The 18,357-nt window shown below is 34.2% G+C and overlaps 1 protein-coding gene and 3 long non-coding RNA genes across 4 annotated transcripts in view; 3 read left to right on the forward strand and 1 right to left on the reverse strand.

The window, feature by feature from the left end:
• The first annotated feature begins 5,709 nt into the window (after positions 1-5,709).
• The window catches only part of LOC124448063, a 49,724-nt gene continuing 37,076 nt past the window's right edge, over positions 5,710-18,357 (forward strand). The window contains exon 1 of the mRNA XM_046999075.1: positions 5,710-5,933. Within this exon, the coding sequence (XP_046855031.1) occupies positions 5,732-5,933 (202 nt within the window). The 5' untranslated portion in view covers positions 5,710-5,731. The remainder of the gene's footprint in view (positions 5,934-18,357) is intronic.
• On the forward strand, positions 7,388-8,135 carry LOC124448884. Its single transcript, XR_006949304.1, has 2 exons — positions 7,388-7,839; positions 7,940-8,135. It is a non-coding gene; the product is annotated as an uncharacterized LOC124448884 (long non-coding RNA).
• Positions 8,802-9,224, reverse strand: LOC124448875. Its single transcript, XR_006949294.1, has 3 exons — positions 9,195-9,224; positions 9,007-9,083; positions 8,802-8,871 (listed from the first exon to the last, which is right to left on the reverse strand). It is a non-coding gene; the product is annotated as an uncharacterized LOC124448875 (long non-coding RNA).
• On the forward strand, positions 14,833-15,821 carry LOC124448869. The gene is made up of 2 exons (XR_006949287.1): positions 14,833-14,926; positions 15,204-15,821. It is a non-coding gene; the product is annotated as an uncharacterized LOC124448869 (long non-coding RNA).

Here is an 18,357-nt window from a genome sequence, read left to right on the forward strand (position 1 = left end):
GGAAATTCAGAAACAATCGTTAGGTCCAAATCATGTTGATGTTGCTGCGTCTTTAAACAGTCTTGGTACTGTGTATTTCAAAACTGGAAACTACGACAAAGCTATAGAGCTTTGTGAAAAGGCTCTGGCAATTCGAAAACAATCGTTAGATCCAAATCATGTTGATGTCGCTGGGTCTTTAAACAGTCTTGGTGTGATGTTACACAAAAGTGGAAACTACGACAAAGCTATAGAGTTTCATGAAAAAGCTCTGGAAAATCAAAAACAATCGTTAGGTCCAAATCATGTTGATGTCGCTACTTCTTTAAACAATCTTGGTAATGTGTTTGAAGAAACTGGAAAATACGACAAAGCTATAGAGTTTCATAAAAAAGCTCTGGAAATTCGAAAACAATCGTTAGGTCCAAATCATGTTGATGTCGCTGGTTCTTTAAACAATCTTGGTATTGTGTATAATCATACTGGAAAATACGACAAAGCTATAGAGTTTCATGAAAAAGCTCTGGAAATTAAAAAACAATCATTAGGTCCAAATCATGTTGTTGTCGCTGCGTCTTTAAACAATCTTAGTATTGTGTATAATGAAACTGGAAACTACAACAAAGCTATAGAGTTTCATGAAAAAGCTCTGGAAATTAGAAAACAATCGTTAGGTCCAAATCATGTTGATGTTGCTACGTCTTTAAACAGTCTTGGTACTGTGTATTTAAAAACTGGAAACTACGACAAAGCTATAGAGCTTTGTGAAAAGTCTCTGGCAATTCGAAAACAATCGCTAGATCCAAATCATGTTGAGGTCGCTGGGTCTTTAAACTATCTTGGTGTGATGTTACATAAAACTGGAAACTACGACAAAGCTATAGGGTTTCATGAAAAAGCTCTGGAAATTCGAAAACAATCGTTAGGTCCAAATCATGTTGATGTCGCTGGGTCTTTTAACAATCTTGGTGTAGTGTATAATGAAACTGGAAACTACGACAAAGCTATAGAGTTTCATGAAAAAGCTCTGGAAATTAAAAAACAATCGTTAGGTCCAAATCATGTTGGTGTCGCTGCGTCTTTAAACAATCTTGGTGTAGTGTATAATGAAACTGGAAACTACGACAAAGCTATAGAGTTTCATGAAAAAGCTCTGGAAATTAAAAAACAATCGTTAGGTCCAAATCATGTTGATGTTTCTACGTCTTTAAACAGTCTTGGTACTGTGTATTTCAAAACTGGAAACTACGACAAAGCTATAGAGCTTTGTGAAAAGTCTCTGGCAATTCGAAAACAATCGTTAGATCCAAATCATGTTGATGTCGCTGTGTCTTTAAACTGTCTTGGTGTGACGTTACATAAAACTGGAAACTACGACAAAGCTATAGAGTTTCATGAAAAAGCTCTAAAAATTAAAAAACAATCATTAGGTCCAAATCATGTTGGTGTCGCTGCGTCTTTAAACAATCTTGGTAGTGTGTATAATGAAACTGGAAACTACGACAAAGCTATAGATTTTCATGAAAAAGCTCTGACAATTCGAAAACAATCGTTAGGTCCAAATCATGTTGATGTTGCTACGTCTTTAAACAGTCTTGGTACTGTGTATTTCAAAACTGGAAACTATGACAAAGCTATAGAGCTTTGTGAAAAGGCTCTGGCAATTCGAAAACAATCGTTAGATCCAAATCATGTTGATGTCTCTGGGTCGTTAAACACTATTGGTGTGATGTTACATAAAACTGGAAACTACAACAAAGCTATAGAATTTCATGAAAAAGCTCTTGAAATTCGAAAACAATGGTTAGGTCCAATTCATGTTGATGTCGCTTCGTCTTTAAACAATCTTGGTATGGTGTTTGAAAAAACTGGAAACTACGACAAAGCTATAGAGTTTCATGAAAAAGGTCTGGAAATTCGAAAACAATCGTTAGGTCCAAATCATGTTGATGTCGCTAAGTCTTTAAACAATCTTGGTAATGTTTTTGAAGAAACTGGAAAATACGACAAAGCTATAGAGTTTCATGAAAAAGCTCTGGAAATTCGAAAACAATCGTTAGGTCCAAATCATGTTGATGTCGCTGTGTCTTTAAACAATCTTGGTAATGTGTATAATGATACTGGTAACTACGACAAAGCTATAGATTTTCATGAAAAAGCTCTGGCAATTCGAAAACAATCGTTAGGTCCAAATCATGTTGGTGTCGCTGCGTCTTTAAACAATCTTGGTATTGTGTATAATGAAACTGGAAACTACGACAAAGCTTTAGAGTTTTACGAAAAAGCTAAGGAAATTCGCAAAAAAACGTTAGGAACTAGTCAGGTTGATGTCGCCAGGTCTTTTAAAAAATCTAGTTGTGATGTATTATGAAACTCGGGAATATGACAAAGCTTTATAGTAACACTTTGGTAGCTACGTGTTTCAAAGAAAATTGTACCTTCCAAATTATGTTAAGCCTATTTTTAACACATAGACCTTAGGAGCAAGGCTTCCACCTGTCAAGTCAACTCCCCTCTCCCTCAGAAGGTATTTTTGGTACTGAACTAAACGTTTGCATGTTGCATTTTGTGAGGTAAAATGAGCCTAAAGATGTAACGGTCCTTTCTATGTATAGTTTCACTGATATCTAGTCAATAAAACTTGCTCTACAGCCGAGGAATCATCTTAAGTAGAACTTAGAACTGCACATGCCCTGAATCTGACATTTTCCTTCAGACTTTATTTCTAAAGTAAATTGTTTTTATGTTATAACCACGTAGTAATTTTTATTGTATGATTCACAAAAAGATTAAAGTATATTGGGATGATTGAATTTTATGACATAGATTATGTTAGATAAAAATCATCCAGTTATTTTTTCATTTTTTCGATACATTCAGTAATTTTTTACCCAGCTCCATATGCCTATGACTATATTCCAGTTTCTTATAATTTCCAAGGGGTACACCTTTCATACCATACATACCACCCCCACCATGCTGCAGCGAATTTTCCTGTACTGTCACTATCTCCACCATGAAACATAGAACAAGAACACAAATGAAACCAGGAATCTTTTGCCATCATCAAAGCATCGTAAGCAATCATTGGTGCATCATGACCACTGGACCCACCCCAACCTGCATAACTCACAGATTTATAAAAAGCATCATGTTCAGGTATGTTACATGTCACTGTAAACTTTCGTTCACTGCTTGCATTGGTTAATCCCCGTAGTTCAAGATATGACTCCCAACTATTTTTAAAGTAGCCCCAAGACTTCTTGTTTTCTTCTACATCACTACCAACCTTTTCAATGTATTCCCAAACTTTGGGTAAAACACTTAAAAGTTCTGCTCCCCATTTTTTGGAGGTATCTTCTGTATAGCATAGGCTGTAAATAAAGCTGCAGTAACAGCCCCAAGATAAACTATAATTAAAATCATTATCTTTAAAGACTGCTGATTTTAGGTCACATTATGATGACCCTATTTACATAATAGCAACATTTTGATATGGATTATGGATTCAATGGCTGTAGTAGTGAAGATATTAAAGCAAGAAAAGCAATGGCATTTCAAACAGTTTTTAGAAGACAGAAATTTAGAAATGTGGAAAAGCGATAAAAAAGATGCATCAAAGATATGGTCATTAAAAGTGAGATATGTTAGAAGGATGGAGGCATTTGAGATGTGGTTGAGGAAAATGATGGATTGCATAGTTTTATGCAAAGTTGCAAACCTTACTAACCTTTTATTTCATTTATAAATTGATATTAGTGAAAAGGATATAAAACATTCATGGTCATGGCTTGATCAAGTAAGTAATCGAAGGAAGAGTTGAAGATTAAACATCTAAGAAAAGCAAAAAGATTGAAAAGCTAAATTACTATAAATGTTTGTCGAAATGAAAAGAAATACAGATAACAGGAAAACCTAGTAAACTGTATACTTAGCAACACTTGTTGATAGACAAAACACTAGACATTAGTGAGTTGATAATTGAGACATGATCTGAAATCGTTGCTTTATTATGAAAGGTGAGTACCTGTGGAGTGATTATGAGTCATCCTTCCACTTTCAACAGCGATTTCAATTAACATTTCAATTTGATCCTCACAAGGAAACATCAAATCTATACACATGTATATCATACATAGATATAGTAGGTATGATATATTATTATTATTATCATGTTAATATTATTATTTGTTTTTCTTCTACAATGCCAATACAATTTTAACTAAGAATGTCTAATTTGCATCACATTGTTAACATACAACTAATGACTTGCGAGACAAAAACTGTATCATACTGCTCAGTTGGTTCATTTTATGACACCTATGTACAAAGATAAGTAAAGAAGACAAAAACTTAGGGATATTTCACCATTCAATGCATGAAATTTTACGTGTAAAGAAAATTGCCGTTCAGTTACAGTTTTCAGTTACATACGTGTACAGTAAAATATTTGTACACCAGTTCTCCAAACTCTACTCCGAGAGAATAGTTTGTAAAGGAGCGCCATCTAAGCGACAAAAGCTGACAAAACTCATCCTTTTTGGAAACCATTAAGACTGTGTCTGTTAAGTGCTTACACATAATTGAAGAATGAAAGAACGAATAGCATCTTGAAGTGAAATTTATGTAAAAAATATGAAGATTAATTTTCCCATCTTTTTGTATGTATTCAATATGATGTATTTCAACGTGGACGAACCAGTATGGGAGCTAAAGCAGACGAAATCCGTTTATTTTGGTAGACAAACGCCTCGAGACAACCAAACGACCAATTTACACAACATTTTGCAAGCGATATTTTCGCACGTATTCCAATAATAATTGTCCAATATGGCTTCAAAACATTATTAATAACCCTTTGTTTCAAATAAAACTTGATTGGAGGAGTTTGAAAACTCTGAAACGTAGTAAACTGCAAAAAACAACAATTGGCTAATAGTAGCCCCAAGTTTTTTGCCCGGTTCCCGCGCCATCTTGTATTTATCATAAATGTCACGCTGCCGTCTTAATAAGTCTTATATCACGTCCCACTCGTCAGCAATCTAGTTCTATTATATCTATGATATCATAGCTACACCACATCCTCCACCTCGTTCATTAAATGGTATAATGCAACTTTTTTCCTCTAGAGGTCGTAACATGAAACATGCCTTTGTTGTGGTCAGCCAGGAGCTCTTTCTCACATATCCTCAGCACATGTCTTCTTGTACTTTGTAGCCATAATCCTCAATAACTCTTCCGTTGTAGCAATGTGTAGTACAGTGTCGTCACTAACCCTCCATCCTTTAATGTCAATTTTATCAAGTCCTCCGAGTTTTTCTAGTTCTTCATGAATTTGAGTACCACTGTAACAGAATTCCCACAAACCATTCTTATAACTTAGAGCATCGCCCACTCCACTGAGAACCATAACTGCTTCGTATTTCTCGCCTAATTTGACCGTATTTTCACTAGCCATTTTTAATGTTTACTTCAGGGTATTTTCATGAACGCTTAACATGGGTTTTTGAAACGCGGAAAACACCAGGCTTACCTCAACTTATAAAAACAAAAATCTTTTCTTTGCTTTGTTTCAATATTGTTTCAAACTATTCTGTTTAGATTTAGACGAGAGCGTTGGGAGACTGGGACTGGTATTTTGAAATCCTTAATCTTTACCCGATTCCATGATCTTTAATCTGAATAACATGTTGCTTGTTGCAAAGATACGTTAAGAAATAAAAAAGCTTTTTCAGCGATAATATTCGAAAATATGGCGTTTGCATTGGTGAATTTTTACAACGAAAATACATGGGATATCATTCCATATTCTAACATCATTTTTGAGGATGAAAATATGTCGAAAGACAAAGATGAACTTAAAGGATTCAAAACGTTAGTCATGTGGGGCGATGGAAAAACAAAGGGAAACGGCAAGTCGAGGAAATTTCCTGCAGAGATAATAGAGGTTTCAGGTTAGTAGTTTTAGTCTGTTGTAGAATTTTTTGTCAAGTTTCTAAAAGCTTGTATAATTCAGTCAAAAAGCTAATTGCTAGTGCATCTAGCTCTTTCTCTTTGTTATGATTTCTTTCATGAAACATCTTTGCTTTGCTATATATCTTTAAATTTCTGCTTGAAAATGTATTTGTTTATTTCTCTGTCTTGTTTGTAGAAATAGTCATAGTTGATATGAAGGTTGCTGTTATCAATTCAACTTACTGCTTTTTTTAGGAGGGAAATACTTTCTGATAAAAAGCCTTTACTCAAATGTTGTTCTTTCGTCTACATAGCAATAGTTCAGTTACAATACTGACAATAAGGATGTGTCTCTTTCCCAGATTTTAACTTGTTTCGTCTTAAATACATGTAGTAATACATTAGGCCAAACTTTGCATAAGGTCGTTTCCTTATAGTTTCAGGCATGCTACTGCTTCCAATTGAGAATTATTATTTTTTAATAGTTGTTAAATAGTAATCCATTATTTTGTGTAAACAGATAGTAGAGATTATTTGCTCAAGACAACTACAAGACGTAGAAAAAAAGTATGTCATACAGAGACAAGTTAACGATTAATTGAACTGTTGACTAAGTTGGGCCAATTTATAGATATATTTCATATCAAAGTTATCTATAAATCAAAATAGTTACCTCGAAAACACAAGTAAATCTTTTCACCACCATGGAACGCTATAAACTACATTAGCTATTTAGCTATCATAACAGTTGTTTCATATGTGTTTTGATGGACAAAAAGTATTTATTCAAAAAACCTCAACTTTTTCAACACTTTTATTATCCAGCGTACGTACGTTGGGTGGCTATTACCCATGTATATATAACATCAATTTTCATCATATACTAGATTGTGTAACTACCAAAAAGTTACATATGCCTGTTCAAAAAGTATTTATTCAACAAAAAGCTTATTTCAACACTTTTATTATCCAGCGTACGTACGTTGGGCGGCTATTACCATGTATATATAACATCAATTTTCATCATATACTACATTGTATAACTACCAAAAAGTTACATATGACAGTTCAAAAAGTATTTATTCAACAAAAAGCTTATTTAAACACTTTTATTACCCAGCGTACGTACGTTAGGTGGCTATTACCCATCATTATTTGACTGATTAAAAAGTTTTCATACCACACACCAAAATTCCTTTACCACTATTAGCAATGTGCCCTCCCGTTTATCACCATAGAAGAAAGGTGACTCCTGCACTTGGGAACAGGATGTACGGTTACACATTATTGAAATTGTATTGTAGTCTCACCATGCTGTGTACCCAATCATCGAGAAGGAATAAGAAACCCTTTTTTTATCATGTATATTATGCCGCCTACGTACGTTGGTTAGTATACATTTTTTATAATATTTTCTTTTTCTATAAAGCAAAATCTATGGATATTATACATACAATACTTTATTTCAGAACAACATGTAAATACATCATTATTAAGAAAAAGGAAACCCAGAGGTTAGCCCTATATCAAGGGTCTCCTAGATCAAGGGTCTGCTATACATAATCGTACAGTCTTTAGTTTAGAAACAGTACACAGAGACTTTGTCGTGGTGACAAACTTAAAGATGGATTTCAAAATAGCAAATACCATGGTGAATGGTGATAATACCAATGTAATAGTTCTTAAAAGAACTGTTTTAACCAGAACACTAACCCAACCAACACTAACCCTTGGCTTTCTTTGATTTTGATTTCGTAACAACTTTTCAAGTGCCCTTTACGTAAATTGATTTTCTAATCAAAGGATTTTTAAGAGCTTGAAGTGACTGCACAACCCTGTTATACATCATCGTTGGCGTTTTCATAGTCGTGTGTAAAAATATCGCTTTACCATATTCAACATGAAGTGCGTTTTCATGGTTAATAAAACTATTCAAAAAGTCAGTAATCTTGCCGTGCTGCTGAAAGTAGTGACTCCACGTATTTTCCATTTCTGACTTCAACAGGATTTGCTCTTCCTTGGATCAGTCAAGCAAATGTCATAAATCTATAGCCTTCCGTTTAACAGTAAATGGAACTGAACAATCTTCATCAGTGGGTGCAGCTAGATATTCACACCAAAAATCATTATCAGGATCTTTGACAGCATGAAATGTTAATGCGGTATGTGAATGATTAGAATGTGATTGTTTCGCCTCGTTATAAGCTGCGATATCTTTATTGACATCCTTTGTTACTCGAGTAATTTGCTTCGAAACTCTGGATGCCAACGCTTGACCATCTGAAAAACAGAACAAACATACAGAAACATTTACAAACATACAGAGAACATTACATAGAAGGCAACATGTAAAGTAATTTACAAACATTGCAAGTTGTATGGAACATTTATGAGAAACGTATAGTTACCACATTATTTAGACTTAAGATTTAGGAGAAACCATCTTTCAGCAACATTTTTCCTCATTCGAGACAAAACACGTTTTTCTTTCCTAGACGCAACCTCGCGTTTTGCATTTTCGTACTCTGAGTCTGTATTTTGCCAGCTTGCAGAAATTGAGTTTTTCCTTTCCATGATCTTCAACTGCATTACAAATATAAGGCACGGTCTGACAAGCACCTGCCAGTTGCATATACATCTCTACTTGTACGTACGTATAAAAACAAGAAATAATTTGTTGTTCGATATTCCAACTTATTATTCACAATGTTACGACGTACATTCATAGCTTCAAAATTTTCCCAATTCATTTTTCTAAATTCACACTGTTTAAGACTTTAATATCTCTAGAAAAAAGTTTAACTTTTCGAACATACTTTTTCATCTGATTAAATCGAACCGTCAGTTCACTTGGATCAGTGCAACCATTCGATCGATGGTAAAGATCAGCGTACAAGACCAGGTATATAACGTACTTGCATTTCCAATCTTCTTCTTCTGTAAGTTGTTGAAGATTTACGTATATTTGTTAAAAAAGTTTTCTGTGGGTAAAACATTTCCACATAATGAGCATCAATAATTATGTGTGAAATCTGTTCCTTAGCTACAAGCCATTGTTTCTCAATTACTAACCAGTCTCAACTTCACGACCAAAAAAGTCGATTCGTCCTTCATCCACTCACGAATACCATCTATTGAAATCCTGTGAGCTTTAGATAATGAAAAAAAGAAAATCTACTGCTTTCATGTGAGTCGTAAATAGTTCACATCCAAAATCGGAGTCAAATATAATCACACAGCAAATACAAACATATACTCACACGGAACGCACCTGCATAACTTTTCAATATCTAATTTTGCAGTTTCTTTCACATCAACAGCTCGCTTCATCCTTGCCATCAGCAAATTGCCATAAAAAACAAAATTTAATTCATATCTGCTATTACATAATATGATGACATTTTAGCTATGTATATGTTCAAACAAAGAAAGAAAAACTAGCTATACCTAAATTAATCTTCGTTTTCTTTCCATAATGTAAAAGAGCATCACTGAGTACATCAACTCTGTGACTTGGACGCATTTCTTTAGTCATTCTGCTAAATTTGCGAATGTAAGCCCACAATCTCTCCAACATCTCACCGTCAGTTAGGCCAAATCCTTCTTAACGACGGTGACTAAATTTCACCTTTAACAAGAAAGATTTAGTAAACAATTATTGAATTTTCATCATTTATCATCTACAATACCATTAGTTATGATAGCATAAAAACCCAGGTATCACCATCTGTTTATACGTTTGAAAAATAAAAACAATAACAACTTGGCATCGTCCAACATGCCCATAGCAGTGAAAAATTGGAATTGAAAATTGAAAAATGTCAACAATCGGATAGTCCAAATTCTTTTTGTAACAAACAAAATAAAGAAAAACATGTGAAAGAATACCTTTTCAAAGGAAAAAAGTGTTGAGGGAAAGTTATTGACTAAGGAAACAGGTAACAAAGCAACTATTGTCAATTGAATAATGCCTGTAAGTGTTTCACCAACATGCATGCAACATCATACAATATGTTTATTTTGAGTGCAGGATTATCAGCATTATCTTTCTCTAATTTTTGGAGAACATAAACTGCATAGCTCAATCTATAAAATATGTAGGATATTTTTTTAAATAATGCAACCACATGTATGCAAAAAGCTTCAGCACTTGCACAAAGCATTGAAAGTAGCAAACCAACTGAAAAAAATAAATTTATACCATCAAATGCATGCATCCTAACCACCTCTTTCAAACCAAGAACATTTAGGTAAAAATAGACAAAAATGTTTGTAACAGACCTATCTCCATGTTTCAAATTTAAGAATTTTTTAGGAAATTCATGTCAACAGCCTCGTCCAAAGATTGCTGTTTCATCAAGAGCTTTGTAGTGACTCATTGATCAAAGAGCATTCCCAGCAAGAAAACCATGACATTCTTATAAATATCAATATGTAACAAACAAAAAAGTATACAAGAGTTTTATTTCCAAAAGCCCATGGCAAAAATTTATTGAAAATAAAAACTATGTGGTAGAAAATGAAAAAAAATCAAATAATAAAATGATGAAGGATAAAATCATGCAATGTATTTGAGTTCAATGATGCAGTCAAAAAGGTGTTTGAGATAGCATTGCTAATGTTCTTTTTCCTAATTTTTCTTGTTAAACAAGTAATACAAATATACTCACTTTGGTACAAAGTTTCACAGCTCAACATGTTTAGTTTATGTCTGTAAATTCTAAAGAAAACAATGACACAAAGAAAGCAATTATGCACTCTTAAACAAACGACATAAACAAAATACAGTGCAATATACTAATACTTGAGGAAAAATCCTTTCCCATCATAAACTTTAGCATTTTGATTTTCTCCAATTAAATACATCTCTTAAGATGAGATTCTTAGGCTATAAAACTTTCTACTAGACTACTGCAACTCTTAGACTACTGCAACTTTCCCAGCAATTCATACCTAGTACAGCAGTGTAATAAATCATTGAACTACATGCAGTTACCTATATTCTTCAAAAGCATCTATAATGACAGGATACCTTTTTTGTGTTGCATAAGAAGGGAATATGTGGTTATGATTGGAACACGATAACTTTGTTCTTGTTCCAATACCATGATATTTCAATGTCGATCAGAACATTAAAGCGAAGGCTTCAGTCATACGGCTTGCAAAAAGTGGACCAAGCTGTCTCAGTAGACACCGTTCGGCAAATCATTGAGAACGAAATTAAGGGATCATCATCGACTCTTGGTTACAGGGGTATGTGGAATAAGTTAAGAACAAGTTACAATATAACAGTTCCTCGAGACACAGTTATGAGAATCCTTAAAAAGAAGTCGACCCAGAAGCATCGGCACTCCGTGAAGGTAGAAAGTTGCTTCCGCGAACTTACGCATCTGATGGACCAAATGCAACCTGGCATGTAGATGGATACGATAAGCTGAAGCCCTACGGTTTACCATTCACGGTTGTGTTGACGGGTTTTCTTGACGAATAATATGGCTAAAAGTTTGCAAAAGCAATAACAGTCCAGTTATTCCAGCTACTTTTTTTTACGGTCAGTGGAAGAATTTAAGTTTTGCTCCATCCTAGTACAGACCAGTGAACTCGACATTTGAATAACTGGAATGATAACCGAAGCCAAAAATTGAAGCCAAAAAAATATTTGTCGTCATCATTCGTCATCACACGTCAGGCTCTAATCTCTCGCGTGTTCATTTTAATTTTTTTGAATCATTTGTCCCTTGATAATGGTAGAGTTCGGATCTTGATCAGAGCGTAAAAATAACGAAATTTTTGGAATGAAAAGGTTCACGGAAAGTGAATCAAAGTGATAAATCGAGAAGCAGGGTGAGGTGAACTTAGTCGATCTGCTTTTACGCTGCGGTTTTCCTTTAAAACATATCAAAGTCTTTAAGGATATTCAATTGCTGATATCGAGATGACAACCATTTAGTATTTCAAGCACTATCAAAATTGATGAGAAATACAATCGCTCTGTAAAAAGTAAAAATGCGAGTTATAGACTCAATAGTTTTTATGAAACTAGATATTCAAGTTTCTTTTTTCTTCGGAAAAACATATCTTTAAATCCACTGAAATGACAAAAAAAAGACAAACACTGTCCGACACCGTTTGAAAATTTACCTTCCGATGTAAGAAAAATTTTTGCTTGACAATTTGATCGTCATATTTTCTTATTGTATTGTCTTATTAGCATACAGTGTAATTTTCAGTTGGTTTTTCCTCGTTACAAGTTGTAAGTTACAACGAACTCACTGTAGTAAAGTTTCAGCTGTAAAAAATAACCTTTTGCGAAGAGTTGGCCTCGTTTGTTGTTTGTCGTGATGTTGTTTATATGTTTATGCTTTTGCAATTTGTATTCAAATTTATACTGGCCGTGTATGTTTTGGTACTCAGGGGAATGAAACTGACGTACAAACCGCGTGAATATTCGACTTTGAAGGACTGGAACTGACGTACAAACCGCGCAAGAGACTAGGACTTTGGCTTCAATTTATATCTATAAAATGTATTGTAGTTATCATTCCAGATCATTGAACTAAATATAACTGGAAGGCTACCTTCTGATATATCGGTAACACACGAAATGAAGCCAAAATTTTGCGTGATCTGACCTCCAGACACGCGTTTCTGGTAGTCAAATCACGCGAGTTCGGCCTCGCGATGCGTGATTTGAAGGAGTGAGTAAAGAGTCTGAACGAATAAACTACATGTTTTGGCCAAGCTTTAGAAAGGAAAATTACTGAATTTATTTAGTTTTGCTGCGTTTTCTTTTGATATTAATACAGGAAATTTAAGTTTCTTGCCGACCAAATAATTTTTACCCAGAAGGCTTACCGATGGCAAAGGATTGTGCTCGGATATTGGCGAAAACTTTCAAATGTAAAATCCCAATGGGTAAGTGTTTATTCATTGTATTCATAAAGTGTTTACACATTAAATTTATTCATTGTTAAACAAGATTAGCTTATTGAGTCGGTGCCTGTCGCTTGTTTTGCCTTTATTTACGATCTCCCTCGTATATTTTTTACCGTAGTTGAAAAGACGCAGTGTGAAATATTTGTCTGCGATATGCTTTGTCAGTTGAGTGCTGTGATCGTCTTCGATAACAGCCTCGTTAACACCATCTTCGTGATCTCTGAATAGAGGAAAGGTCGATTCCAGATTAAAATGTTGGCAAACTGCAATAATCATACTGTTCTTCAACTTTGCCCTGTTACTAATATGCTGATTGTCGTTGCCTGTCACCGTTGCTTTGAAAACGTGTTCGCAGAACTCTATACAACGATACACCGCTGTGGATGGAATCTGTAAACCACCGTTGTTCACGAAGTTGACGAAAGCTGACGCTTTTCCAGCTTCATGATATTTTGTGGCAGTATAATCATGGTCATCTACGGATAACGATTTTGGTAAAGGACAAAGGCATCGTTTGCATTCTGGGCAAGATAAATTGTTGACTAACTTCGAAACTATGTATCCTGCAATATAAAATATAACGTTCGAAATAAATTCGCTGTTGCCTTCTTGGAGATGTTGCACCATTGCATTAATTTTATTGTCAGTGTCTTGGGCAGCAGTTTCTTGTGACTGATTATGTAATGTGGGTGAATGTTTTCTTGTACGAAAAAGTGGTATCAGGTTGTTGCAGCCAGTAAAGTCCAAACAGTTTGCATTTTTTGATGCAGTAATGGCATTTCTCATCAACATTTTTCGAAGGGCATACTTCATTTGGAGACTGTTGGGGTTGTTGTTCCATCCACCTCTTGAGCGAATGCAGGAAAACAGGAGTTCAATATGGTCCTGTGAATATTTGTAGGTTAAGAGATACTTGAATGGATTGATGGATGAAGAGAGCATCTGTGTTGCCATTGAAATAGTGGATTTGATGCAGGTAACAAACCCAATTACAAATGTTTTGCGCTGAGATGTACAAATTGGTTGAGAGGAAGCTGTGTTGGTTTTTAATGATAGTAAATATTCTGCTGATGATGATAACACTTCTTGCCATGTTTCCTGACTTGAAAGCCGAAGAGGTGCCTTAAAACCCTTACCCAGTGGATTCCGGAATTAAGGATGTCAAAAGTCGGTCGATAATGCGAATAAATGTCACTGTCCCATTACTGCCAGAGAAATTTGGTTGTTTAGCGGATTTGTCTAAAAACTCAATAGCATTTGCCACAGAGGAGCTCAATGTTTGTGCAGCAAGTCGCACATTCATTTTGTGTTTGTGAAAGTTAAGGTGATTACTCGTAAGTTTGTTTGTTAGGTTTAATCCTTCTTCCATTTGTAGGTTTTGAAGTTGTTCTATGTAACTCCACTTTATAATGTTTTCCTTGCCATCCTTAAAAGAACCAAGTTGGGCCAGTGCATTGCGTGCAAGCTTTAACATATGGCAAGGGTCAAAATTACAAACACATCTTCGCCAGTAGTTGGATGGGTAAATGAAGACCGCATTTCATCATATGTACCGTTAAAGTTGCAACCAAGACTTTCAAATGTATGAAGATTTACAGCAGTACCATCAGCTGTTACAGACCATACCTTTAAACCTGCCTTTGATGCCTTTTCAAGACATTGTATTACCAATGATGCTTGGTCTTTACCATTGATTTTGTCAACCAAAAGTACCCAACGGGCATTTCCAATGACTTCTGGTGCCAACTAATAAAAATACTAGTGCCTCAGAAGCCAATTTCTCTGTTTTATGATTAGGGAGTGTATCTCCAAGATTAACAAACCCTGAATACTGGTCATCTTCTGGATTCCATATTGTTTGTTTTCGTATTGACATTGCATCAATAACCAAACAGCAGTCTCTGGAATTTGGGGAAGCAGCAACTTCATTTGATAGTGATTGGAATGCATCTTTAATGAAACCATGGACGCAGACCATTTTTTCATCAAAGATGGATTGGGTAGTGGAACAATGGATCGAACATATTTATAAGCTTTTGGAGAATAAAAATATAAAGTAAGTGCAAATTCTTTGATTTCATCAGAGTATCTTCTGCCTGAACGAGGACATTTTAAATTATCTCTAATATTGTATAAAAATCCCAACTGAGTATCATTGAAAGTGGACAAAAGACTTTCTGCCTCTTTTGAATTGATCACCAACTTATCTTTTAAAATCTTGACAACTTCACCCATGGTTTCAACCTTTTGTTTTGTGCGTCTCAGTTGTTGTTGCAAGTTTCGAATTTTTTGTTGAAGCTTATTTTTAAACAAATCTCTTTTTTCTTCTGTAGATGTTTTGGAGATTTTTTTGGGTGGAGAAGTTTCATCAACGGAATCAGAGGTAGCTGCAAAAGGTCTTTTATTTGAAAGCTCGAGTCTATTCAGCAGTGCGTTTGAGTGGGTTGTAGAAGTTGAAACATTTTGAACATGCAAGCTATTGGACATGGATGGTATGGCATACTTTTTTAGTCGGCATTTGCCATTTTGTGAGGGGGGGACAATGTAGTCAGTTAGTTGAAAATGGTCACTGCATATACGATGTGCACTTTTTGCTGTCCATGGTACTTCAAGATGGTTTACTTGTTGAACAAAATGCTCCCATAATTTTATGGCTGCCTTGTTTTTCATGGGAAATCTGTAATACATATAAATATTCATGATCTAGTATTTTAAATATTATACTTCCAGTAATTTCACTACAAATCCTTGTCCAGTTAAATAAAGTTGTAAGCCCTGTACTAACAATATGATACCAGTTATATCTACTTTACACTTTTACTGTGAAAAGTATTATTTTATTGCAATTGTGACCAGCGAAACAAATAAATACTGTATATGACTAAACTGTCAAAATATAGAATTTATATATGTTAGTATTTAACTGAATTTTATTAAAATTTCATTTTTGTTGAAGCATGTTTAATCTTTCCAAATTGCAGTTTTGTTTGATGTCATTTTTCAACTTATGTATTGGAATTTTACCTGTGAAAAGCAACAGTTTCTGCACCTATGTGGTGAGAAATAGCCCTGTTCCTGCACCCAATTATCACACATGTAAGTGGCATGTTTACTGAACAATCCTGAATACTTATCTTTGTCCTAAAGACGACAATTATGCAGTGAAAAATAACTTTTGTTTGCAAAATCAAGGAAATATACGCTCTAACGTTAAAAAAAGGACTGGGGTGAGAAGAAGCTATACTTGTTTTTCTTCGTAAATATTACTTTAAAACATAATTTTGCTAACGTTCTGTTATGTTAATGTCATTATTGGTTTAACGTTTTTTAAGAAATTTTTAAAACAATACCATGCAAATTTGCAAGATGTCAAAATCGCATTTGTCGAGGCTTGTTAAGTTTGTTTTTTTTTTCAAAAAAGGCACGATTGCTTGATTGATCTATTACCGTAATCAAACTTACTATAAATGACCTGGAAAATTTACATTTTTTGCAATTTACTTCCAGTTTTTTTTCATAGTTTTTGCAAAATCCGCTGTCAAAATGACTAAAACACTGACATATTTTGTTTTGGTCGTGTTTATCACAAGCGTGGAAAGACTGGGAACGATACTGTCGACTTAGGCTTCAAATTTCCGGGCGAAGGTAGCCTTCCAGTTATATTTTGTTCAATGTTCCAGATATATATATATGGAGTTCACTGGTACAGACCATTGAGCTCTAAAAGACCTGGAGGGGCAAAGGGGCCTGGACCCCGTGGTCAAAAACATGGCGGTAATGGCGGATTTTGGTTGTCAAAACTTCCACTTTGAGAAAAATTTTTAACATTCGCTCCCTCCCGAATGCGGATCTCTATTCCTGCGTATATAAAAACAACCAGCGAAAACAACCACGATACCGTAAGCATAAAATTTTGAAAATAATGCTTCAGGTTTTTGTGAAATAGACACACACATTTAAATGAGGTAAATCTACTGTAAAATAACGTATATTTTGTCAAGTAATGCTTTAGCTATATTAGAAATAAATATCAAACGGCATTCTTTACACTGTCAATGTGTTGTTAAGCTTAATGCATAATCCCATGCGCATTACTTGTGTTTTTGACTGTTTGTTAACAGCTTGGTGCAACTGTCTTTCTTGAATAGATGGGTAAATCTTAGTTAAAATGTCCAAAAGGAGTTAGAAAAGTTAGCTTACCTACGACTTAAGTCGACTGGAAATATATTATAAGTAGGTATGTAATTTTTTGAGTTTTTTTGGTAGAATTGATTCTGGGTGTCTTATAAAGTATTATGATATTCTGATAAATCTACTGAGAACTTATGAAGAAAATATCTTGAACTAGGAGAGCAAAAGAACGAAATTCAGAAATTCTATAATCATGTTGCTGGTTCTGTTTTGAGGCAAGATATTAGAAGCTGGATTGTCATTGACAACCATGGATCTACTACTGAACAGAACTACATTAATTTCCCATTGAAAATACGATTTCATAAATTAAAGTGCATTGGTTTCTCTGACATAACACTTTTCTTATTGCTGCATGAAGGCAAATCTGTTTAAATAATTATAATGTAGGTGAAGATATTTAGCATGTTGTATAATTGTTATTGTACAGTCATTATTTATAATATTATGGCCTTGTGTAATGTATGTCAAGAAGAACTTATTAATTCTCAAAAATGCTAACCTTCTTGCACTACTTTTCTCTTGTGTCCTTACAAATTGCAGTTACCTATACTAATTTTTTCTAGGTTCAAACAACTTGACAAACTTTTGAATTTTACATTATGCCTTTGAATTTTTGTTTTCATCTTTTGATAAAAATATCAGTGAATGACTTAAAAATCAAGTTTATATAAAACAGTATTTTGTACAAAGAAACTATACATAATTGGAAAAGTCTCATGTTGAAAACAGATGTCGCTTCTTTTACTAGATTGCTACTCTTATTCTTTTAAATGATATCATAATTCTTCAAGACATAAAAAGTTTTTTGCCATCAATTTTTGCTTGTTCCACATTCAACTTCATTGCAACCAATGCATCTTATGTGAATTTTTAATCACCTGGAATTGAAAAATGTATGGATTTTGTCAGATGATGCAGTACTATATTTAAGGTTACATGTCATCATAATAAGCTTATCTTGAGCAAATATTTCAAGGTAGGAGCATAATTTGGCACATTATTGAACAAAGTAGTTTTTATCTTATTTCTTATGTACTAACCTGTTTACTACAACAAACAGTTCATTTACAGAAACACCAGATGGCATTTATAAAACTTTTAGCAAAAAGCAAACCTTAACACACCATCATCAAGATTGTCCATAATCTGTCAAATTGTCCAGGCTAGCTGTTTAATACAGGTATTTTTTATTGTACGACATGTACCAAAGAGCTCATTAATTAATCCTGCACTGCATTTGATTTCAATACAGCTCTGATCTTAATATTTGCTTCATATTTTCAGAAAAATATC

The sequence above is a fragment of the Xenia sp. Carnegie-2017 genome, unplaced genomic scaffold (assembly GCF_021976095.1).
Source record: "Xenia sp. Carnegie-2017 unplaced genomic scaffold, XeniaSp_v1 HiC_scaffold_23, whole genome shotgun sequence".
In the NCBI taxonomy this organism is placed as follows: Eukaryota; Metazoa; Cnidaria; class Anthozoa; order Malacalcyonacea; family Xeniidae; genus Xenia; species Xenia sp. Carnegie-2017.